The 26,964-nt window shown below is 41.9% G+C and overlaps 1 protein-coding gene across 2 annotated transcripts in view; it reads right to left on the bottom strand.

Moving 5' to 3' along the window:
* The window catches only part of LOC109867232 (C-Jun-amino-terminal kinase-interacting protein 2-like), a 136,373-nt gene that overhangs the window by 42,431 nt on the left and 66,978 nt on the right, over positions 1-26,964 (bottom strand). For both annotated transcript variants that reach the window (XM_020456260.2, XM_020456261.2), the window contains exon 2: positions 18,485-18,590. In XM_020456260.2, the coding sequence (XP_020311849.1) occupies positions 18,485-18,590 (106 nt within the window). The remainder of the gene's footprint in view (positions 1-18,484; positions 18,591-26,964) is intronic.

Here is a 26,964-nt window from a genome sequence, read left to right as displayed (position 1 = left end):
CTTTGATGCAAGAGAGAAAGAGACAACAATGTAGTCAAGATGACTAGCTTGATTAAGTCTCCTCCATGTATATTTCACTAGGTCGGGGTTTTTTAGTCTCCAAATATCCACTATTTCTAATGTGTCCATAATATTTGAGATTTCCTTAAGGGCACGGTGGCTCATCCTGATTTGGACTATATAGATTAATGAGCCAAATCTCTTTTTCGTCCACTTTCATATTCAACAAGATCCACCTTCCTTGTGAATCATGCCTGACTATTTGCTTATTCAGATTGAAATTTTTGTTAATTAATATAATCACAAATTTTGAGTTCCTTTGTCCAGGACAGAAAATTATTTCACCACCCAATTTTCCCACGCAACTTTATTTAAGGATTTAGAGTGAGTTTCCTGTAAACAGTATATGTTATATTGCTTTTCTTTTAGCCACGTAAAGACTGATCTTTTTTATAACCTGCTAAACCATTACAATTATAACTGGCTATACTTATTTCACCCTTTACCATAACTCGATACTATTCTCAGTCTAAATTGACCATAATTAGTGCTTGTAAAGTTACTGCCATCAGAGGTATTATGACGGTCAAAATAAGCGCTTTCAAATGTCTTATATTTAGAATTCAAGAAAAAGGTTTATTGCAATATTTGTTTTATTCCCTTGCCTGTTTGCTTGTGAGCCAATGCCACAGATGTTAGAAAATTGAGTCAAGATATTATGTGTGTAGAAAATCTGAGTAGGTTGATGTTGTTAAGATGCAAAGAGTGTCTTAAGTGGGTTGTATGTAACTGTGATGGATTGAAATGTTTTGCTGTCTGAATACACCTATACAGAACCCCTGGAAATAATTAAACTTGGTTAAAGCTTATCTAGTGTCCGTGAGTTATTTACTCTGAAAAATAAGAACCTAACAGATGGTGTTGTCGGCAGGATTCATCAGGATTTGTAGTCAAACCAAAAGGTCCAGATCAGTGGAGCAGAGCTGGCAACAAACAAGGTAGGCTAGTTCCTATATCTGTTTCCTCTCATTTTGACATCTTGGGAAGATGAGAATTGTTGGCTGAACTAATTATGAGATACGGACCTGGAGAGCCTAAGTTTAATTCTATAGGCCCATTGTGTGATGACCGGTCGTAGCTTTGTGGTATATGCTAGTACCATATAAGTATATAGTAAGTCCCGAGCAGGATGGATCCTGTGGAGGGTAAGTCTTATAGTGAGTAAGTCCCGAGCAGAATAGATCTGTGGAGGGTAAATCTCATGAGTCAAGCAGGATAGTTCCTGTGGAGAATCTCATAGATAAAGTCCCTGAGCATAAAGCCTGTGGAGTGTAAAATCTAATAGAGAGAGGGGAAGTCCTCGAATCCCACCATACCTTCTCCGCTGTGCAATCCGGTTTCCGAGCCAGTCACGGGTGCACCTCAGCCACGCTCAAGGTACTAAACGATATCATAACCGCCATCGATAAAAGACAGTACTGTGCAGCCGTCTTCATCGACCTGGCCAAGGCTTTCGACTCTGTCAATCACCATATTCTTATCGCAAGAACCTTGCCTGGTTCACCAACTACTTTGCAGATAGAGTATAGTGTTTCAAATCGGAGGGCATGTTGTCCGGTCCTCTGGCAGTCTCTATGGAGGTACCACAGGGTTCAATTCTCGGGCCAACTCTTTTCTCTGTATATATCAATGATGTTGCTCTTGCTGCAGGCGATTCCCTGATCCACCTCTACGCAGACGACACCATTCTGTATACTTCCGGCCCGTCCTTGGACACTGTGCTATCTAACCTCCAAACGAGCTTCAATGCCATACAACACTCCTTCCGTGGCCTCCAACTGCTCTTAAACGCTAGTAAAACCAAATGCATGCTTTTCAACCGTTCGCTGCCTGCACCCGCACGACCACCACCCTGGATGGTTCCGACCTAGAATATGTGGACATCTATAAGTACCTAGATGTCTGGCTAGACTGTAAACTCTCCTTCCAGACTCATATCAAACATCTCCAATCTAAAATCAAATCTAGAGTCGGCTTTCTATTCCGCAACAAAGCCTCCTTCACTCACGACGCCAAACTTACCCTAGTAAAACTGACTCTCCTACCAATCCTCGACTTCGGTGATGTCATCTACAAAATAGCCTCCAACACTCTACTCAGCAACCTGGATGCAGTTTATCCCAGTGCCATTCGTTTTGTTACTAAAGCACCTTATACCACCCACCACTGCGACCTGTATGCTCTAGTCGGCTGGCCCTCGCTACATATTCGTCGCCAGACCCACTGGCTCCAGGTCATCTACAAGTCCATGCTAGGTAAAGCTCCGCCTTATCTCAGTTCACTGGTCACGATGGCAACACCCACCCGTAGCACGCGCTCCAGCAGGTGTATCTCACTGATCATCCCTAAAGCCAACACCTCATTTGGCCGCCTTTCGTTCCAGTTCTCTGCTGCCTGTGACTGGAACGAATTTCAAAAATCACTGAAGTTGGAGTCTTTTATCTCCCTCACCAACTTCAAACATCTGCTATCTGAGCAGCTAACAGATCGCTGCAGCTGTACATAGTCTATCAGTAAATAGCCCACCCAATTTTACCTACCTCATCCCCATACTGTTTATATTTATTTACTTTTCTGCTCTTTTGCACACCAATATCTCTACCTGTACATGGCCATCTGATCATTTATCACTCCAGTGTTAATCTGCAAAATTGTAATTATTCGCCTACCTCATGTCTTTTGCACACAATGTATATTGACCCTCTTTTTTTCTACTGTGTTATTGACTTGTTAATTGTTTACTCCATGTGTAACTCTGTGTTGTCTGTTCACACTGCTATGCTTTATCTTGGCCAGGTCGCAGTTGCAAATGAGAACTTGTTCTCAACTAGCCTACCTGGTTAACCAGTTATGCATTAGGGGGCGCTATTCAAAGATATTTTGTCACGAAAAGGTGCTTGACTATGCATATAATTGACAGCTTTGGAAAGAAAACACTCTGACGTTTCCAAATCTGCAAAGATATTATCTGTGAGTGCCAGAGAACTGATGCTACAGGCGAAACCAAGATGAAATTTCAAACAGGAAATGCCCCAGATTTTGAATGCGCTTTGTTCCAATGTCTCCTTATATGGCTGTGAATGCGCAAGTAATGAGCCTACACTTTCTGTCGTTTCCCCAAGGTGTCTGCAGCATTGTGACGTATTTGTAGGCATATCATTGGAAGATTGACCATAAGAGACTACATTTACCAGGTGTCCGCTTGGTGTCCCCCGTCGAAATTATTGGGTAATCTCCAGCTGCATGCATTTTTCCATGTGGTTCAGAGGAGAAACCAAACTTCCACGAATTATATATCATCGAATAGATATGTGAAAAACACCTTGAGGATTGATTCTAAACAACGTTTGCCATGTTTCTGTCGATATTATGGAGTTATTTTGGAAAAAAGTTTGCCGTTATAATGACTGAATTTTCGGGGTTTTTTCTTAGCCAAACGTGATGAACAAAACGGAGCGATTTCTCCTACACAAATAATATTTTTGAAAAAAACGGAACATTTGCTATCTAACTGAGAGTCTCGTCATTGAAAACATCCGAAGTTCTTCAAAGGTAAATTATTTTATTTGAATGCTTTTCTTGTTTTTGTGAAAATGTTGCCTGCTGAATGCTAGGCTTAATGCTATGCTAGCTATCAATACTCTTTACACAAATACTTGTTTAGCTATGGTTGAAAAGCATATTTTGAAAATCTGAGATGACAGTGTTGTTAACAAAAGGCTAAGCTTGAGAGCCAATATATTTGTTTAATTTCATTTGCGATTTTCATGAATAGTTAACGTTGCGTTATGGTAATGAGCTAGAGGCTATAATTACGATCCCAGATATGGGATTGCTCGTCGCTAGAGGTTAAATAAAGGTGAAATTTAAAAAACGTTTTTTTAAATGATACGTGGGACGGTAGCGTCCCACCTGACCAGCATCCAGTGAAATTGCAGAGCGCCAAATTCAAAAACAGAAATACTGATTATAAAAATTCAGAAAACATACAAGTGTTATACAAAGGTTTAAAGATGAACTTGTTGCGAATCCAATCACGGTGTCAGATTTCAAAAGGGCTTTATGGTGAAAGCATACCATACGATTATTTGAGAACATCGCTCAGCAGACAAATCATTACAAATAGTAACCAGCCAGTAGAAGAGTTACACAAGTCAGAAATAGAGATAAAAATGAATTACTTATCTTTGATCATCTTCATATGGTTGCACTCAGAAGACATTCATTTTACGTTACACAATAAATGTTCATTTTGTTCGATAAAGTCTTGCTTTATATCCAAAAACCTCGCTTTGTTCGTGCATTTTCTTCAGTAATCCACAGGCTCAAACGCAGTCACAACAGGCAGACAAAAAAATCCAAATTGTATCCGTAGAGTTCATAGAAACACGTCAAACGATGTTTACATTCAATCCTCAGGTTGTTTTTAGCCTAAATAATTGATCATATTTCAACCGGACAATAACGTCGTCAATATTTAAGGTAAACAAGAAAGGTGGCACGCTCTTGGAATTGCACATGAAAAAGCTCTGTGTCACTTTAGGGTCCAGTCATTCAGACTGGTCTTACTCCCTCATTTTCATCAGAATACAAGCCTTTAACAATTTATAAAGACTGTTGACATCTAGTGAAAGGCATAGGAACTGTAATTTGAGTCCTAAGTCAATGGATACTGTAATGGAAATTGAATAGAAAACTACAAAAATAAAAAAGGTTCAGGTTTTCGCCTGCCAAATCAGTTCTGTTATACTCACAGACATTATTTTAACAGTTTTGGAAACTGTAGAGTGTTTTCTATCCAAATCTACCAATATATCCATATCCTAGCTTCTGGGCCTGAGTAGCAGGCAGTTTACTTTGGGCACTCTTTTCATCATAGAAATCTACTTTTTTACCCATTGTAATGGAAGCTGTGTTATGCAACACCATTTCAGTCACCTGTACCGCCCTAAGGCACGGTGCCATTCCTTTTGCCACCGAGTCTAGTGATTTACTCCAGTACATTACTGGTCTCTATCTACCCCCACAACTCTGCGCAACCACCGCGTCACAACGTCCCTCCTGTTCATTAACAAAAATGTTAAAACAGATAATTTTAGATTTGGCAATCCCAATGCTGGCACTTGACAAAATGCTCCTTTAACTCGACAAACGCTTCCTCACACTCTTGATTCCACTCTATCCTCTCATGGGGACCCTTCTCCCCTTTTGTCAACTCTGTACGTGTCTCAGAAACTTCAGAGAATGACAAAATAAATTGAAAACTCCTAAAGTTTTCCTGAGCATGCGAGGAGTGTTTGGCCGTGCCAAAGAACACATTGTTTCTACCCAATCCCGGGTAATGTGTATCTTGCTCTTAGAATTCAAAACTCCCAAATATGTTTCCTCTTGCTTTGCTAGTTGTGCTTTATGACCCTGTTCTGCCAAATTGTCTACCAATGTGGTGCGGTTATGATATCGTTTAGTACCTTGAGCGTGGCTGAGGTGCACCCGTGCCCGGCTCGGAAACCAGATTGCACAGCGAGGAAGGTACGGTGGGATTCGAGATGGTCAGTGACCTGTTTGTTGACTTGGCTTTCGAAGACCTTAGATAGGCAGGGCAGTATGGATATAGGTCTGTAACAGTTTGGGTCCAGGGTGTCTCCCCCTTTGAAGAGGGGGATGACTGCGGCAGCTTTCCAATCCTTGGGGATCTCAGACGATATGAAAGAGAGGTTGAACAGGCTGGTAATAGGGGTTGCAACAATGGCGGCGGATAGTTTCAGAAATAGAGGGTTCAGATTGTCAAGCCCAGCTGATTTGTACAGGTCCAGGTTTTGCAGCTCTTTCAGAACATCTGCTATCTGGATTTGGGTAAAGGAGAACCTGGAGAGGCTTGGGCGAGTAGCTGCGAGGGGGGGGGGGGGGGGGGGGGGGGGGGGCAGGAAGGCATGGCCAGCCGTTGAGAAATGCTTGTTGAAGTTTTCGATAATCATGGATTTAGAGAGAGAGGATAACAGTGGTGAAATGTGAAGCTCATACTATCGCCATAGGTAATATAGCTCATAAAATCGCCATAGGTAATCGTAAAGCAGACAGAATGGCTAAGGCGGCTGCCTTGGTGAAAGAAAGTGTTAGAGAACCACATGTATAGATTGCGGATTCCTTACGATGGCTAAATTGGCTAAATTTGCCACAGGAAAACGTATTTGGGTTGAAGATTCTAGGCGAAATGCCAGGGGAATGGATTCTAAAGGTAACACATTTAAATGATATGGCCAAACACTCCTTGCAAACTCAGAAGGCTTTGGGGTTGTCTTTTTAAACTATGAGACATTTTATGTGGTTTTATTTTGAAATAAATGTACGTTTGATGTCGTCTTATTCTGGAATAGGATTCTAGAATGAACGAAAGGGTGGAGGGGTCACGAGGAATTAGTATAGGGGTTACCAAACCTAAAATTTACTTTTCATTTTTTGGTGGTTATGGAGAATCATGGGGAAGAGGAGACCAGTGAATCGTTAGACTCGGTGGAGAGACACCGTGTGTCGCCGTGTTGTGGGATGTATTGGATGGGGTCTTTCAATTCAGTTAAATTGGGTTTGCAGGAGGATGGAAATGTTTTGAAGAGGTATTTAAATGGTTTCCAAAGGACAAGGAAAGGAAGGGAGATGAAACATTTTAATGGTGTAGAAAGCCCTGTATACAAAAAATTCCTAATGAGAAATGATCACCCTCATTAGAAATTGACGGAAAAGGGGGGATTTCATTATAAAATTAATGAGAAACACCATTCTCTATCCAAATTGTACCATTACTTTAGGAGATTATTATTATTTCCAGAGGTAGTTATAAAGAGTTGTAATTCTAAGTTGATTAGTTATTTGAATGTTTATTTTTGATTTAACATGTTTTTGTTTAATCATGTGTGTGAAAGCGGAAAATTAACGGTTCCCTGAGGTCATGGTTTTTGGGTACTTATACAGTGGTACTGTGTTCAGGCTTCACATAGAAAGGAAAATATATGTTAATAAGGGATGACAGTTACTTCAAATGGATTGTGATATGTATATTGCTGATTTCATGTTGTGTTTTTGTTTTGATAAAGATTTCACCAGATTGGGATCCTGGAGTGGGAATTATGCGAGGGGTTAGGGTGCTAACTTCAGGATCTGCTAACTCTTCCTAGAGGTCGCCAGTAGAATAAGGGAGTATGGGCTAATCTAGAAAAAGGTTTTAGCAGTAACATTGTTATGCTTTTTGACATTTGTCTTCGAGATGGTATTAAGAAAAGGTTAATGTCTTAGTTCGTCATATAGTCAATGTTTGTCTGGTTTCCTGAAACAGAAATGTAATGAACATAACTGTTGTTATTATCTGTGTTTTTTTTTAGGTTATCATGGAAGGTGACGTCAGATCGTGTCTTAATGCATGGTAGGAATAATTTGACCATAGACAGTGTGTGTAAATTTCAAAACCCTCCCTAACTGGCTGAAGAAAGAGTGACAAAGACGTGCAATGAGAGTCAGTGACTTTTACCACTCCTATCTGAGTCCTAGCCATAAACCAGGGTCGGGGGGTGCTGAGAGCGCGAGTGGAGTGAGAGTAGAGACCGAGAACAAGCTCAGGTGAGAGAATCATGTATGTGGGAGAAACAGAAATATCTACTTCGATATTAAAATAGGGACATTATCAAGGGCCATGAAATGTGACAGGCAAAAGTTACTAGTGCCGTTGGGAAAATTAACTGTAAACGATATCTGAAGAAGACACGATAGAATTGTGCCGGGCGAAGTAAATGCGGGTGGTGGTATACGCCCTGCTAACTATTTAGACTAAGAATGCATTGAGATACTGATCTTTCTTTACCAGGCCACTCATGACAGGAAAACAGGGACAAAGGGGGGCTGTAATGAGAAGAGTTATGACAGGCAATAAAAGGTGGTTTATAAATGTATGTTCTAACAGGGATGATGTGTGCTAAGTTGATCAACTGGAATTTGAGCCCTAGACTCAAAGTAAGCACTGAGGCCAGTCATTCTACATTCAGGTTGGATAATTGATAAAAATGTTTTAGTTGTGATTGGGATACAGCGAGAGAAAATGGCTGAAGCCCGATGAGGAGAGGAGGGCGCTGCTAACATTTATTTGGCCGAGAGAGTTATCTCTAAGCTTATCTCTAAGCGTCAACCTGAGGGGAGGTAGTTTGTTTGGGGGTATCACTGGATGATCGCTTGGGACAACCATGAAAGTTTTTTGGTTTTTGTCTTACCCTGTATTCCGAATTTGTATGTTGCATTGCATCAATGAGTGGTGCTAAATTATTAAACATGTACTTTGTTTCGCTTTTCTTTTCAAGTCAATATGTTTTTAGGTTTCGTGAAACTTGAGGGTGTTCATTTTTCCAGAGGAGGGAATGATGTATATTGACTAACTGATTGGAGAATGTGTTAGTATGTTTATAACTGTAGAAAATGCTTTAGGAGTATAGTGTGTTATGGGTTAAATGTAATGCTAGAGGAGTATCATTCCCAGAGACGGCATATTGTTACAGGAGATAGCTCATAGAAGAGGGAGGACAGCTAACTGTACACAATATGGGGATTTAGTTGAACATTACACATACCTAAATCATGGTGAGAGTAGAAGAGATAGTGGTGGCATTTCAGACACTATGGTAAAAGTTCAGGACAACTGTGACTCAGTTTTGTTATGTTGGATATTATTCCCAACTCATTCATTTTCCCCCAATTTCTAACAGCCGGTGAACATTTGACAGATTACATGCAGGAGGTATTCTCATGGCAGTCGCTGTAGGGAGAGTAACTGAAGGAGCAGTACTAGTAGTGAAGAATGCTGTATTGATAGCATGGAATTGGACTACTGCGCAAATGAGGGGTATTGTGAGACAATAATCGGCCATGTTGAAAGTAGCACACTACTCCGTACAGTACCTGCAGTAGACACACTACTCCGTACAGTACCTGCAGTGGTAAAGATCGTCATGTCTCTCCTTGGGGGGTGCATAGTTCTCATGTGAAGTGAGGTCCAGCTGCATAATGGGTGAGTGAAGACACCATGACAGAGGAGCGGAGAGAAAGAGAGAAACTAGATTCCTCTGTAAGGCATACAGATGGGTTGGGTCTGGGAGCTACTGGGAGCTACTATAAACATCATAGTTGGATCACTGGTTATCTGCTTTATTGGTTAATGAAACATATGATAGAGGATAGAGGGGTAATTGTACTGTGAACAAAATGTTGAAGGCATTGATGTGAAAGCAGATACAGTGCTGAGTTCCCTCAAGAGGATGTAACGTGGATTAGGGATACGCACTTGCATATCAGGTGTCATGCCTATCAGGTGAAATGGAGAAGATGGGGAACAAAGTGAAAATGGCATGACTTAGGAAGACCTCTCGGAACCTGGGGCTGAAAGAGGAAGACTGGGCGAAAGCATGAAGAAGCTTTTTAGAGCATTCATTTTTGTGGAACCTAGCAGGAAAGTATCACTATCTTAGGAACCAGAAGGGGGAAGTGGAGAAACTGAAAGCTGCTCCATCTGACATATAACAAGACGACAGATTCAGCTGGAATGGCATTTTGTTACGTGATGATAGATGGGAATAATTGTGTGATCATAATACAGAGGCCATTTTATTTTACCTTTATTTTATTTAACTAGGCAAGTTAAGAACAAAATTCTTATTTTCAATGACGGCCTAGGAACAGTGGGTTAACTACCTTGTTCAGGGGAAGAACGACAGATTTGTACCTTGTCAGCTCAGGGATATGAACTTGCTACCTTTCGGTTACTAGTCCAACGCTCTAACCACTAGGCTACCCTGCCGCCCCATAAAGTCTCTGAATTTGTAAACCTCGCGGTAACTGTTTGTTAATTGTTTGTTTGTTTAATTCATGTTTTATAATAATTTGTTAGTTTGTTTTATTCATGTTTTATTATCATTGTTTATCCATGTATTAGTAATTTCCAAGTTTATATGAATTGAACATTAGGATGCTATTGTTCAAGAGGAGGGACTGATGGATTCGACATTTTGAACATTGAGATATTAAATAAATGACAGAGAAGAAGCATTGAATATTAGGAGTGAAAGAGACGACTGGGTTTTGTCAGAAGTTAATGGTTTTCTGTAGAAAGCCAGATGGCGTTGGAATGTGTTGGGAGACGGGAGGAGAGCTCCATGTTGATACAGGAAAGACAGATGGACATCTGTGGATTAGGTGAAGGAGGGGTTGAGGTCAGGAGGTGAGGTCAGATCCCCTTAAGGGAGTAATAAGGGTTTGGTATCCTGTTACCCTTTTCTATTGAACCATAAGATGTAAGGATTGGAAAGAAGGAGGAGTGTCTTAAGTGGGTTGTATATAACTGTGACGGAGAGAAATGTTTTGCTGTCTGAATACAGCTGTGCAGAATCCTTGGGAATAATTCAACTTGGTTAAAGCTTCTCTAGTATCCGTGAGTAGTTTACTCTGAAAAATAAGAACCTAACAATGTGTATGATATTGGATGTGATTTAGTGAGATTGTGTAAGATGTCTGTATAAGAGTAACACTATAATGTGTGCTGTCCAAATAAATAATAACTCTGCCAATTTGCATGGTTGAGTGTCTATGTGTGTAACATGTAGTGCGTATAGCCTTAATATTCATGATGATAATTGTAATCCTTATCATATCACCGTCATAGTTGCATCATAATTACCTTTAACATCATTGAAAAACACATCCCAGCATTTCCATAGCAATTGACGTTTCACATGATCATGAAAGAGACCTTGCATTACTCTAGACGGCTGTTATTATTCCCCAATGCCCCTATTCTGATATCTTCCCCTTGCTTGTTGCAAACATGTATAAAGTTGGAGACAAATACAGAAAAAACAGACAAACAAGAAACATATTAAATTATAAAACAGTTCGACAATAGAGAGAGAGGGAGAGAAAAGAGAAAAGTGAGAGAGTGAGAGAAGAGAGCGAGATCAGGTGTGTGTATGTATAAGTCCGTATGTATAAGCGAGCATGTAATTGAGTACATGTGTTTATATCCACTTTATAGTGTTCAGATATTTTTACAGTTCCCATAATCTCTTTTTTTCATAATCTGAAGTCCCTGTAGAATTTAGTACAGCCATGATGGTGTTATGGACCTGTCTCGGAATAGCTGTCTATCGATAGAGTTTTTCCACAATGAGAAAGGCACGCTTACACTTCTCCCTCTGTTGCCTCTGTACCGGATACAGTCTATTACGACGTTCGTTGATCTCCCCTGGAAATTGGTAATTGAGACCGAATTTGGTCCCTTTAAGCTCCTTTCCCCTGCTTTTGATCAGCTCCTTTTGTTCATAGTGTTCAAATTCTGCGATGATCCTTGTTGATGATCGTTAGATAACCATTTTCAGGTCATGCCATAGATTTTCAAGTAGATTTAAGGCAAAACTGTAACTCGGCCACTCAGGAAAATTCACTGTCTTCTTGGTAATCAACTCCCGTGTAGATTTGGCCTGTGTTTTAGGTTATTGTCCTGTTGAATGATAAATTAATCTCCCAGTGTCTGGTGGAAAGCAGATTGAACCAGGTTTTCCTCTAGGATTTTGCCTGCGCTTAGCTCCATTCGGTTACTTTTTTATCTTGAAAAACTTCCCAGTCCTTAATGATTACAAGCATACCCATAACATGGTGCAGCCACCACTATGCGTAAAAATATGGAGATCAGTATCATGTCGTATTGGATTTGACCCAAACATGACACTTTGTTTCAGGACAGAAAGTGAATTGCTTTGCCAATTTTTCTTGGCAGCATTACTTTAGTGCCTTGTTGTAAACAGGATGCATGTTTTGGAATATTTTGATTCTGTACAGGCTTCTTCTTTTCACTCTGTCAATTAGGTTAGTATTGAGGAGTAACTACAATGTTGTTGATCCATCCTCAGTTTTCTCAGTTCTCTCGCAGCCATTAAACTCTGTAGCTGTTTTAAAGTCACCATTGGCCTCATGGTGAAATCTCTGAGCGGTTTCCTTCCTCTTAGGAAGGACGCCTGTATCTTTGTAGTGACTGGGTGTATTGATACACCATCCAAAGCTTAATTAATAACTTCACCATGCTCAAAGGGATATTCAATGTCTGCTTTTTTTTACCCATCTACCAATAGGTGCCCTTCTTTGCAAGACATTGAGAAAACCTCCCTGGTCTTTGAATGTGTTTGAAATGCACTGCTCAACTGAGGGACCTTACAAATAATTATATGTGTGGGGTACAGAGATTAGGTAGTCATTCAAGAATCATGTTAAATACTATTATGATACACCGAGTGAGTCCATGCAACTTGTTATGTGACTTGTTAAGGACATTTTTAATCCTGAACTTTAGTCTTGCCATAACGAAGGGCAATACAATACCTTTCAACTTTTCATTTTGTTTTAATTTGTACACATTTCTAAAAACATAATTCCACTTTGACATTATGGTGTATTGTGTGTGATAAAACATAAATTTAGTTTGTAACACAACACAATTTGGAAAAAGTCATGGGGTGTGAAAACTTTCAGAAGGTATTGTGTGAGACAGAGATATAAGAAACAAAGAAAGAAATAAAAGAGTAGGGAGGTAAAGGGAGACACTCCTTTCATCTGATAGCTCAGTGATTCATGCCTGGGTCTGACTCAAAGGACTGGTAGTCTGCTCCCAACAGACTGACTCCCCTCCCTCTTTCTCTCGCTCTCTTGCATTCATTCATTCTGTTTTTCTCTCTACTAATTTCTCTATTCAACTCCCAAAGATTGATAGGTGCCAATGTAAGGGCTAACAGGAAAATTACCCATCTGCTTCCACCTAACCAGGCGTTCACTGAGATTCATTATAAGAGGTAAACAGAGGAGGGAAAACAACGTAGACTCATGCTCATTTCTAGCTCGGCTGTAGCTTATTTCTAACTCACAGACACAGTCAGGTCATGAGACTGTAGGGAAACATACAGAAACTGTCAGGAGAAATCAGGTATAACCTCCCTCTCCTCTCCACTGAAGCATTATGGGAAATGTAGACCAGTGTTCTCTACTCTCCCCTCCTCTTCTTTACTCAATCTGCATAAGAATCACAGTGAGAACATGTTTACCTGTGTAAGTACCCAAGTTGGTAAAAATAATACTACTACAACATAATCATTCATGTTATTCGGAATGTCAATATTAGGGATTACAAACCACTGGATTTGCTTCTGTATGTGATGGGGAAATGAACCATTGTTAGGTTGATTATTTCTGTATGTATGTGCAGTATGTGTACAGTATGTGCTGGCATGTAAGTATCGCAGCTTACTACAGTTCAACCAAGTGGAAAAACATCATTACACACATGAAAATATCTATGTTTTCTTCATTCTCAAAGCATTCTGTGTCATCTTCAAAAATTCATTAGTAACTGCAACAGTTTCCACCAATAGGATGGAGGGAGGCTGTCACGTTCGTCGTATAGAGGAGACTAAGGCGCAGCGAGATATGAATACATTCTTCTTTTAATATAGAAAGAACACTAAACAAACTAACTAAACAACAAAACAAACGTGATGCTGACATGCAACTACACATACGGACACTCTGGACTGGGTACTGTCGCCGGACGCTCTGGACTGCCGAGGTGCACTGTAGGCCTGGTGTGCGGTGCCGGTACTGGTGGTACCGGGCTGGTGACACACACCTCAGGGCGAGTGCGGGGAGCAGGCACAGGACATACTGGACTGTGGAGGCGTACTGGAGGTCTGGAGTGTAGAGCTGACACAACCCGTCCTGGCTGGATGTTTATTTTCACCCTGCAGATGCAGGGCGCTGGCACAGGATGCACTGGGCTGTGCAGACTCACCAAAGAGTCCAAAGAGGTCCAAAGAGGTCCAAAGAGGTATACTGGAGACCAGGAGCGCTGAGCCGGCACCCTCCTTCCTAGCTGGATGCCCATTCTAGCCCAGCCACTGCGAGGAGCTGGAATAGAGCGCACCGGGCTAGAATAGTGCACTGGAGACACCGTGCGCTCTACCGCATAACACGGTGCCTGACCAGTAACACGCTCCCCACAGTAAGCACGAGGAGTTGGCTCAGGTCATTATTGGGGCTGCCTCTCGGGCTTCCGTGCTAGCCGTGTACCTTCATATCATCGCCGTTACTCTATTCTCCGGTATTTCTCCTCGTAGTATCACAGTTCCGCTTTCGCTGCCTCCATCTCCTCCTTAGGACGGCGATACTCCCCCGGCTGTGTCCAGGGTCCTGCTCCATCTAATATCTCCTCCCAGGTCCATTTCCCCATTAAGTGCTGTTCCTCCGTTTCACGCTGCTTGGTCCTGGATTGGTGGGTTATTCTGTCACGTTCGTCGTATAGAGGAGACCAAGGCGCAGCGTGATATGAATACATTCTTCTTTTAATAAGGAAAGAACACTAAACAAACTAACAAAACGAACGTGAAGCTATATAGAACGAGTGCTGACATGCAACTATACATAGACAATAACCCACAAAACCAAAATGGAAAATGGCAACCTAAATAGGATCCCCCAATCAGAGACAACAATAAACAGCTGCCTCTGATTGGGAACCAATTCAGGCCACCATAGACCTACATTACCTAGACATATAAAAACCCATAGATATACAAAAACCCTAGACAGGACAAAAACACACATACCCACCCTCACCAGACCAAAATAATACATAAAACATAGATAACTAAGGTCAGGGTATGACAGAGGCATGGGCTTATGTTGTCAAAACATGACATTTTAAAGCTTTCAAGTCTTCTCTCCAACTCAACGCCCTTTCTGGTATTTTAAGAAATGAGATGATTGACATAATCCATTTAAGCCAGTTTATGATGGTGTGTGTGTGTTTAATGTATTTGATTGGGTGATTGTCATCTACCAGTCTCAAGCCATCGTCAGTCGTTTAAGCCTCTCTCACACAGTCAGTGGTTTCTGTTAGTATACACACGTGCCAACATTTGTGTGTATGTATAGTGCATTCGGAAAGTATTCAGACCCACTCACTTTTTTCCACATTTTGTTATTCTTAAATTGATTAAATCATTTTTCACCCCTCATCAATCTACACACAATACCCCATAATGACAAAAAAATAAGATTAGTTTTTTTTAGCAAATTAATAAAAAATAAAAACAGAAATACTTTATTTACATCAGTATTCAGACCCTTTGCTATGAGACTCGAAATTGAGCTCAGGTGCATCCTGTTTCCATTGGTCATCCTTGAGATGTGTCTTCAACTTAACTGAGTCCACCTGTGGTAAATTCAATTGATTGGACATGATTTGGAAAAGCACACACCTGTATATATAAGGTCCCACAGTTGACAGTGCATGTCAGAGCAAAAAACAAGCCATGAGGTTGAAGGAATTGTCTGTAGAGCTCTGAGAAAGGAATGCATCGAGGCACAGATCTGGGGAAGGGTACAAAATATTTCTGCAGCATTGAAGGTTCCCAAGAACACAGTGGCCTCCATCATTCTTAAATGGAAGAAGTTTGGAATTACCAAGACTCTTCCCAGAGCTGGCCGCCCAGCCAATTTTTTAAATCAGGGGAGAAGGTAACCAAGAGGTAACCAAGAACCCAATGATCACTCTGAGCTCCATAGTTCCTCTGAGTTCCTCTGTGGAGATGGGAGAACCTTAAAGAAGGAAAACCATCTCTGCAGCACTCTACCAATCAGGACTTTATGGTAGAGTGGCCAGACGGAAGCCACTCCTCAGTAAAAGGCACATGACAGCCCACTTGGAGTTTGCCAAAATGCACCTAGAGGACTCTCAGACCATGAGAAGCAAGATTCTCTGGTCTGATGAAACCAAAATTGAACTCTTTGGCCTAAGTGCCAAGCGTCACGTCTGAAGAAGACCTGGCACCATCACTACGGTGAATAATGGTGCAGGCTAAAATCATGGTGTGGGGACATTTTTTTGGCGTCAGGGACTGGGAGACTAGTCAGGATCGAGGAAAGGATGAACGGAGCAAAATACAGAGAGATCTTTAATGAAACCTTCTCCACAGCACTCGGGATCTCAGACTGGGGTGAAGGTTCACCTTCCAACAGGACAACAACTTGAAACGCACACACACACACACTTACACACACACACACACTGAAGCTCTGTGTTTAATCCAGAGGGTTGGTCTGATGTCAGCAGGATTAGTTTCTGTGGGGATGAGCAACGTGGTGGGGGTGGGGTTGGTTATGTAACATAACACAGAGTAACACCCACACATCTTTGAACTGAGCAGACTGGGACTGTGTGCACCGTTGGGTTATCTGTGTTTGAAATATGACATCTGAGATTGCAAGGATACAAGCATTTCCCTCAACTTGCTGAGGTTGTACTTTTTTTAGGGTCCTCCCTCCCTCCCTCCCTGTATCCCTACACATACAGTTGGGATTCGAGGGAGGAAAAGAGGAGGAAGAGAGGAATGAGGAAGAGAGGAGGGGGTTTCGAGGTAGGAGGAAGGGAGGTTTTCTCTGAGCGGAGCTCTGCATAGCACGGAGGAAGGAATGGGCAGACAAGGGAGAGAGGGGAGGAGAGGTAGAAGGGAATGATGAGGGAGGAGGAAGGTTGTCTCTGCATAGCAGCAAACTGCACTGGATCATTCACCCTGTGCTGCAGCCATGGCTCAGAGCCACACAAATAAAACATTCACATCCCTCGGGAGAGAGAGGGGGAGACAAATACGGAGAGAACGGGAGAGAGAGAGGGGGAGACAAATACGGAGAGAACGGGGGAGAGAGAGGGGGAAGGGAGAGAGAGGGGGAGACAAATACGGAGAGAACGGGGGAGAGAGAGGGGGAAGGGAGAGAGGGGGAGACAAATACAGAGCGAACGGGGGAGAGAGAGGGGGAAGGGAGAGAGAACGGGGGAGAGAGAGGGGGAAGGGAGAGAGAGAGGAGGGAGACAAATACGGAGAGAACGGGGGAGCGAGAGGGGGAAGGGAGAGAGAGAGGGGGAGACAAATACGGAGAGAACAGGGGAGAGAGAGGGGGAAGGGAGAGAGAGAGGGGGGAGACAAATACGGAGAGAACGGGGGAGAGAGAGGGGAAGGGAGAGAGAGAGGAGGAGACAAATACGGAGAGAACGGGGATGAGAGAGGGGGAAGGGAGAGAGAACGGGGGAGAGAGAGGGGGAAGGGAGAAAGAACGGGGGAGAGAGAGGGGGAAGGGAGAGAGAGCGGGGGAGACAAATACGGAGAGAACGGGGGAGAGGGGAAGGGAGAGAGAGAGAGAGGGGGGAGACAAATACGGAGAGAACGGGGGAGAGAGAGGGGGAGACAAATACGGAGAGAACGGGGAGAGAGGGGGAAGGGAGAGAGAGAGGGGGAGACAAATACGGAGAGAATGGGGGAGAGAGAGGGGGAGACAAATACGGAGAGAACGGGGGAGAGAGAGGGGGAAGGGAGAGAGAGAGGGGGAGACAAATACGGAGAGAACTGGGGAGAGAGAGGGGGAAGGGAGAGAGAGAGGGGGAGACAAATACGGAGAGAATGGGGGAGAGAGAGGGGGAAGGGAGAGAGAGGGGGAGACAAATACGGAGAGAACGGGGGAGAGAGAGGGGGAGACAAATACGGAGAGAACGGGGGAGAGAGAGGGGGAGATATGATAGAGAGGAAACAGACCCAGTGCTTCTCCAGTAGTACAGGACTGGATTATTCCTACCAGATCTCCGTCTCTAAGAGGGGATCTGAGTTGTACATTACAGCACAGTACCACTCATATTCTGTTCTGATGTTGGAGCTGATGTCGATAGGATGGAAATGAAAGAGCAGGGCTGTGCTTAGTGCATCTATAAGGCCACTAATGTAATGACGGCAGCACTGGTCACACAGGTATTAACAGCTAGTTACACTGCCGCTTATATAAGAGATAAGCAGAGCAACACAGACTCACTCTCTCTCTCATTTTCGATCTTTCTCTATCTCACCCTCTATCTCTACTTGTTATTAACTACCTAAGGGGAGCGGCAGTCACCAATAGCAACTGTTAATAAAAGCCATGAGCACCATGTGTTGACACAGCCGCACAAAGAAACCCAAACAGTCTGACATACAAGTTGCTTTCCTTCAAATGTGTAGGAAGACATCAATCAATCAAATGTATTTATAAAGCCCTTTTTACATCAGCCGTCATCACAAGGTGCTATACAGAAACCCAGCCTAAAACCCCAAACAGCAAGCCATGCAGAAGTATTTTTGTTTTATTTTACATGGAGATTTTAGTAGTTTGCAGCAGTTGTTTGTAGCCATCTGCAAGTTAATCTATTTAATGATGAGAGCTATTTTAATTACAGACCTGCTGTTTCACTACATGACATTGGTGTGCGTATGCCTGTACGTTTGTCTGTGTGCATTCTTGCATGTGTTTGTATGCGTGTGTGTTTGTGTCCTACCTTTTCATAGGGATCAGAGTCATAGTTGAGTCCTATTCCACAGTCGTCTGTGATTTCAGACAGATCCTCATCATCAAACTCCTCGAGACTAATGTCATGGGAAGGTCTGGAAGAACAGGAGGGAGAACGTTAAAAGTACACACAGATAGTAGACATACCACACCCACCATCATAAACTGGCTTAAACTGATTATGTCAGGAGCAGAGATAGCAGAGACACCCACACACTTGTGACACACACACACCAGTTTGGGATTTGACCAGCAGTCCTCATGTACCTGACCCCTCCACCCTTCAAAGGGGAGCATCTTTCTGACTCATGTCCACACAGATTGCTCCAACCCTGCGGAAGCCTGCTCTGAGATATGGCCTGTCACATTCACCAGACACCCAAGACACAATAACTCACACACCCTCCATCTATTGCTTTGCTCTCTAAGCAGACAGAGGAGTTCAGCACTATTCTCTATTTTTTCAGGTACCCAGTTTACAGACACAACAGTGCTTAAATGAGCTCATCATCCTGTTTTCTTAGTTTCTATAAAACATCTGTATATCTGTGGTCCATTAGTTCAAACAGAGGCTCAGCTCTCTACTCAGCTCTCTACTCCATTAGTAAGAGACTGTGTGAGGTTCAGAGGGAAATGCTGCATTGCAGGTTTTCTAGTGAGGACAGGACAGTCCAGACAGGGCCTCATACAGATGTATATAGAGCCACTGTGAAGCAGGGTAAGTCAGAAAATACATCGGGGTGAAGCTAGATATGTGAAGCTAGAAATGTGAAGCTAGATAACTGTCTAAATCAGGGCAGAACTGCAAACCTTATCAAAGCTCAATCAGTAACAAAATCAGTGCTAAATCAACAATCATGACTAGTTCACACACACACACACACACACACACACACACACACACACACACACACACGTGTTAGTTTCTTATTTTACAGATCTAAATAAGTCACGGATACTAGAGAATCTTTAACCAAGTTTAATTCTTCCCAAAGGTTCTGTACAGCTGTATTCAGACAGCAAAACATTTCTCTCCATCACAGTTATATACATCCTACGTAAGACACGCCTTCTCTCCAATCCTTACATCTTATTGTTCAACAGAAAGAGGGTAACATGATACCAAATGCTTATTACTCCCTTAAGGGAATCTGTCCTCACCTCCTGACCTCAACTAATCCACAGATAGTTGAAGGAGGGGTTGAGTGTGCCCGCCCACCCACCCACCCACCCACCCACCCACCCACCCACACACACCTCCTGACCAGCAGGACAGAATTTGGTATGTCATCAAATATGAAGTGCTGTGTGAAAATAAACTATTCAGGCCTTGGTGAGCGCTCTTTACAGGACTGTTGTTTCTGTATCAGTGTGTGTATAAAAGATCTCCAATTATGTTAACATTAAAAAAGACAACTTGGTAAATATCTGGAGAAGTATTTCCCTGCACATTGTTATTCATGACCTTGGACAGGTGTTCATATCTCAGTGTATTGTGCTTTATATCTGTATTGCTGATTAACACTGTTGGAAACGGCTAAACTTTGAACATTGAGATATTAACTAAATGATAAGGAGTGGAAGAGAATGGGTTTTATGTCAGAAGTTAAGGGTCCTCTGTAGAAAGCCAGAAGGCTTTGGAATGTGTTTGATGGAGGAGAGGAGAGTGACGTGTTGATATAGGGAAGACAGGTGGATATCTGTGGATTAGGTGAAGGAGGGGTTGAGGTCAGGAGGTGAGGACAAATTCCCTTAAGGGAGTAATAAGCGTTTGGTATCCTGTTACCCTCTTTCTGTTGAACAATAAGATGTAAGGATTGGAGAGAAGGCGTGTTCTACGTAGGATGTATATAACTGTGATGGAGAGAAATGTTTTGCTGTCTGAATACATTTGTGTCGACCCTTTGGGAATAATTAAACTTGGTTAAAGCTTCTCTAGTATCCGTGAGTTATTTAGATCTGTACCATAAGAACCTAACAACACTAAGTGCTTACTATTCAGTAGCTAGGGGATTTCCAATTGCACAGCCAAAACAATGGACCTCTCCACTCTTTAGGAATGTAGTGAAGTAAAAGTAAATCAAAACTATAAATAAATATAAGTAAAGTACAGATACCTCATAAAACTACTTAAGTAGTACTTTAATGTATTTTTACTTAAGTACTTTACAACACTGCAAATACATTTACTTTAATTTGAAAGAGACCGGTATAAACTCTATCTCCTCTCTCTTTCATCTCTCTTTCTTTATCATTTCTCTCTCTCTACCTCTCATCTTTCACACACCAAAATGTTGCTACATCTTTTCAAATGTTTATTTAGTTGATGGCTCCTGAATTATAGTACAATTCTGGTGTGATGTCTGCCTGAAAGTCCCCTATAGAGTGTAATTAAAACATACAGTATGTTTACAGTATTTCACCCATGTTGACTAAACATCAGATCATATCGTATTTCTACATACCATTAGCAATAACACTGTGGACTCTATTTTTGGCTGTTGTTAAGGCAGCGCTTGTGTCAAACACACGTTCTTGGGCAATTTCGACTTTAAAAAGCCAGCGCTCTGCTATTTTCCAACCCTGGTGCCAGTAATGTAACTGTCTTATATCAGCATGCTTATGCTGAGGTGGGAGGGGTGGAAATATTGTAGGTGTGTCTTCAAAAATGTGTGCCAAAGTGACAATTCCCAGCAGTGCTACTGATGATATTCAATACTAACTGGTCGCTGGTCTTGGCAGTAACGCAGTTGGTTATGGCATTGATTTTGCTAGAAGAGGCGCACAGTAGCCTAATCAGTAGCCTAATCAGTAGCCTATAACCTTATTCATCAGTAGCCTATAACCTTATTCATCAGTAGCCTATAACCTTATTCATCAGTAGCCTATAACCTTATTCATCAGTAGCCTATAACCTTATTCATCAGTAGCCTATAACCTTATTCATCAGTAGCCTATAACCTTATTCATCAGTAGCCTATAACCTTATTCATCAGTAGCCTATAACCTTATTCATCAGTAGCCTATAACCTTATTCATCAGTAGCCTATAACCTTATTCATCAGTAGCCTATAACCTTATTCATCAGTAGCCTATAACCTTATTCATCAGTAGCCTATAACCTTATTCAAATATAATGAGCAGCAAAACAGTCAGACATTCATGTTTTGTCTTTATATTGGACATTATTTTTCTGATCGCTGTCCTTGGTAGCCTCGGCTATTGACCGGTTTGTTTACCTTTCAAATGTCAAGGTCACTAACAGTTTATATAAATGGTGATGGTAGGCTAATGTTATTATAGAGTTTAACGTTTGGCATTGTCCAATCGTTCATGGCTCGAATATGCAGTACATTTAAGAAATGTGAATGCAATGTGTGTAGACAAATATTTCCATGTTAAAGTCAATAACAAAAACTAGATTGGCTAAATGTTTGTTATAACTAGGCCTATTTAGGGTGACTGTATACTATTTAATAAACTGTGTTCAATAGATAGTAAAAACATCCATGGCTCAGGTCGAAGAGCCCTTAGTCCTACATGTGTACACATTGCCTTATGCTCATAGAAACAAGACTTTCGATTTATGATACCCAATCTTATTTCAAAATATTGTTGTTTTAAAAAACTGATTGAATGTTTTATTTAATTTAATTAAAAACCAAACTTATTAGAAAGATTCACCATCCATGAGTTTATGTTGAGAACGGACATGACTCGAATACAATGGAATATCTTCTGCTATTTCTGGAGAAGTTCAAATATGATGTTAAACGAATTCTCTGATAATTTACACATCAAAGAAAAGTGTTGTTGTACATAGTAAAGAAAAGTGTCCCAGCTCAACAAAATCGTCTTTCCTGGTTTACCACGGCAAATCTCCTGTGGCAATTTCCCGACACTTTGTATGAATGTAAACTAATGTTGGTGTAGCCTACTGTTATTGTTTTATTTGTTTCCTATTTATGTTTTCCAAAAGTGTCTGGTGTCATCATTTATTATCAAGATCAGGGGTACAATATCCTAGACTGTCCATATTTGAAATGTGTAACGAAACCAACTCAGTCGTGGGGAATGATTTACTTGTGCAAGAAGGGTGTGGGCTAGAATCAAACCAATGCCAACACAATAGACAAACACAGTACCAGACAAAAGTGTGGACACACCAACTCATTTCTTTATTTTTACTATTTTCTACAACTTAGAATAATAGTGAAGACATAAAAACTATGAAATAACACATACGGAATCATGTAGTAACCAAAAAAGTGTTAAACAAAAATATATTTTACATTCTTCAAAGTGCCACCCTTTGCCATGATGACAGCTTTGCACACTCTTGGCATTCTCTCAACTAGCATCATGAGGAATGCTTTTCAAACAGTCTTGAAGGAGTTCCCACATATACTGAGCACTTATTGGCTGCTTTTCCTTCACATTGCGGTCCAACTCATCCCAAACCATCTCAATTGGGTTGAGGTCGGGTGATTGTGGAGGCCAGGTCATCTGATGCAGCACTCCATCACTCTCAAATAGCCCTTACACAGCTAGGAGGTGTAAGGCCCTACGCCGGAGATGAGAAGCAGGTACGGGGAGTTAAACATTTATTCAGGAACATAAAACAAGGCAGGAACAATGTCAGCACACGGGTGTACAAGGACATAATACAATCAATACAGAAGCAGGGAACAGAGCGCGGGAAACAGACAGATATAGGGAAGTTAAGGACAGAGGTGATTGAGTCCAGGTGATTCAGATGGGATATCTCTGCAGAATACTGTCGAAGCCATGCTGGTTAAGTGTACCTTGAATTGTAAATAAATCACTGACAGTGTCACCAGCAAAGCACCCCCATACCATCACACCTCCTCCTCCATGCTTCACGGTGGGAACCACACATGCAGAGATCAACCATTCATCTGCTCTGCGTCTCACACAGACACAACATTTTTGGTTCCAACCACCACCATCAGACCAAAGGACACATTTCCACCGGTCTAATGTCCATTGCTCGTGTTTCTTGCCCCAAGCAAGTCTATTCCTCTTATTGGTGTCCTTTAGTAGTGGCTTCTTTGCACCAATTCGACCATGAATGCCTGATTCATGCAGTCTCCTCTGAGCAGTTGTTGTTGAGATGTGTCTGTTACTTGAACGCAATGAAGCATTTTTTGGGCCGCAATCTGGAGGTGCAGTTAACTATAATGACCTTATTCTCTGCAGCAGAGGTAACTCTGGGTCTTCCTTTCCTGTGGCAGTCCTCATGAGAACCAGTTTCATCATAGCACTTTTTTGCAACTACACTTGAAGAAAATGTGAAAAGAAAAGTTCTTAACGTTTTGGGGATTGACTGACTGTCACGTCTTAAAGTAATGATTGACTGTCGTTTCTCTTTGCCCACTTGAGCAGTTTGAGGCTGCTCCAAAACACCACCAGCGGAGGAAAAGTATTCAGAGTGGACTTCAAGTCTGACTCAGGAGGCGTGCAAACCATCCAGGAATAAAGAAGAAAGGCTGGGGAGTACGTTTCATGATTAACTACTCATGCCGACCATATTCCCTCTTAAGAGAATTATCTTCGGTTATAGTCACAGCTGTGTATATTCCCCCTCAAGCCGATACCACGACGGCCCTCAAAGAACTACACTGGACCATATGCAAACTGGAAACCACATATCCTGAAGCCGCATTTATTGTAGCTGGAGATTTTAACAAAGTAAAAATTGACCGACGTCTTGCATCCGGACCAGCCAAACACCTTCTTTGCCCATTATCGAGGATAACACAGTGCCACTGACGTGGCCTGCTACCAAGGACTGTGCGCTCTCCTTCCCAGTGACCAACGTTAGTAAGACACTTAAGCGTTTTAACCCTCGCAAAGCTGCCGGCCCAGACGGCATCCCTAGCAGTGTCCTCAGAGCATGCGCAGACCAGTTGGCTGGAGTTTATATGGACATATTTAATCTCTCCCTATCCCAGTCCGCTGTCCACACTTGTTTCAAGATGTCCACCACTGTTCCTGTACCTAAGAAAGAAAAGGTAACTGAATTAAATGACTATAGCCTTTTAGCACTCACTTCTGTCATCATGAAGTGCTTTGAGAGACTAGTTAAGGAGTATTTCACATATACCTTACCTGACACCATAGACCCACTTAAATTTGCTTACCGCCCCAATAGATCCACAGATGATGCAATCGCCATCACACTGCACACTGCCCTATCTCATCCATACAAGAGGAATACCCATGTAAGAATGCTGTTCTTTAACTATAGTTCAGCCTTCAACACCATATTACCCTCCAAGCTCATCCTTAAGCTCAGGGCCCTGGGATTGAATCCCGTCCTGTGCAACTAGGTCCTGGACTTCCTGATGGGCTGCCACCAGGTGGTGAAGGTAGGAAACAACACCTCCACTTCGCTGATGATCCTCAACACAGGGACCCCACAAAGGTGCGTGCTCAGCCCCCTCTTGTAATCCCTGTTCACCAATGACTGCGTGGCCACGCTTGCCTCCAACTCAATCATCAAGTTTGCATGACACAAAAGTAGTAGGCTTGATTACCAACAATGACGAGACAGCCTACAGGGAGGAGGTGAGGGCCCTGGGAGAGTGGTGCCAGGAAAATAACCTCTTACTCAACATCAACAAAACAAAGGAGCTGATTGTGGACTTCATGAAACAGCAGAGGGAGCACGCCCCTATCCACATCGACGGGACAGAGGTGGAGAAGGTGGGAAGCTTCAAGTTCCTCGGCGTACACATCAATGATGTTCTGAAATCGTCCACCCACACAGGTAGTGTGGTGAAGAAGGTGCAACAGCTAAATAAATTTGGCTTGGCCCCTAAAACCCTCAAAAAACTTTACAGATGCACAAACGCCCAGACCCTCAGGGCTCTCCAGAGGGTGGTGCGGTCTGCCCAACGCATCACCGGGGGCACAATACCTGCCCTCCAGGACACCAACAGCAGCCAAATTCACAGGAAGTCCAAAAAGATCATCAATTACAACAACCACCCAAGCCATGGCATGTTCACCCCTCTACCATCCAGAAGGTGAGGTCAAGACAGGTGCATCAAAGCTGGGACCGAGAGACTGAAACCAGCTTCTATCTCAAGGCCATCAGACTGTTAAAATAGCCATCACTAGCCGGCTACCATCCGGTTACGTAGCACTGCACCTTAGAGGCTTCTGCCCTGTATACAGACTTTGAATCACTGGCCACTTTAATAATGGAACACTAGTCACTTTAATAATGTTTAAACAATATTTACATACAGCTTTACTTATCTCATATGTATATACTGTATTCTATTCTTTTGTATTTTAGTCAATGGCACTCTGAAATTGATCAATCTAATATTTATATATTTCTTAATTCCATTATTTTACTTTTAGATTAGTGTGTATTGTTGTGACCTGTTAGATACGTCTGCACTGTTGGAGCTAGGAACACAAGCCTTCAGCTACACCCACAATGTCACACCCTGACCTTAGAGATCCTCATTATTCTCTATGTTTGGTTAGGTCAGGGTGTGACTCGGGTGGGAAAGTCTATGTTTTCTATTTCTTTGTTTTTGGCCGTGTGTGTGGTTCCCAATCAGAGGCAGATGTCTATCATTGTCTCTGATTGAGGATCATATTTAAGTTGTCATTTTCCTTTTGGGTTTTGTGGGATCTTGTTTTCTTTTTAGTGTCTGTGCCTGACAGAACTGTTCGCTTTCGCTTTGTTATTTTGTTTAAGTGTTTTTTTTAAATAAAATGAATTATGAACACTTAGCACATCCACTCTTCCTAACACCAACGAGAGCAGTAACACACAATAACATCTGCTAAATATGTGTATGTCACCAATAACATCTGATTTGATTTGATTCGATTTTGACTCTTGCCATATGGACTTTTTATTTTACCAAATAGGGCTATCGTCTATATACCAACCCTACCTTGTCACAACACAACTGACTGGCTTAAACTCATTAACAAGAAGGAAAGAAATTCCACAAATTAACTTTTAACAAGGCACACCTGTTAATTGAAATGCATTCCAGGTGACTACCTCATGAAGCTGGTTGAGAGAATGCCAAGTGTCCAAAGCTGTCATCAAGGTAAAGGGTGGCTACTTTGAAGAATCTCAAATATACAATATATTTTGATTTGTTGAACACTTTTTTTGTTACTACATGATTCCATATGTGTTAAACATTAAATGTCTTCACTATTATTCTGCAATGTAAAAAATAGTAAAAATAAAGAAAAACCTTGGAATGAGTAGGTGTGGCCAAACTTTTGACTGGTACTGTATGATACTGGCCCTAACCGCTAGAACACCCCAGGTGATAATTAAACAAAACGTTGACAGTTTATTCGTAACCTTAAGATACACTTGTCTAGTGTATGTTGTAGCATAGTGGAGACTAATATCTATCTTGGGTTATTAAGCTATATAGAACTATGGTTGTGGATGTATAT

The sequence above is a fragment of the Oncorhynchus kisutch genome, linkage group LG22, assembly GCF_002021735.2.
Source record: "Oncorhynchus kisutch isolate 150728-3 linkage group LG22, Okis_V2, whole genome shotgun sequence".
Classification (NCBI taxonomy): Eukaryota; Metazoa; Chordata; class Actinopteri; order Salmoniformes; family Salmonidae; genus Oncorhynchus; species Oncorhynchus kisutch.
Note: the sequence above shows the minus strand (reverse complement) of the source record. Positions and strands in the feature narration are given on the sequence as shown.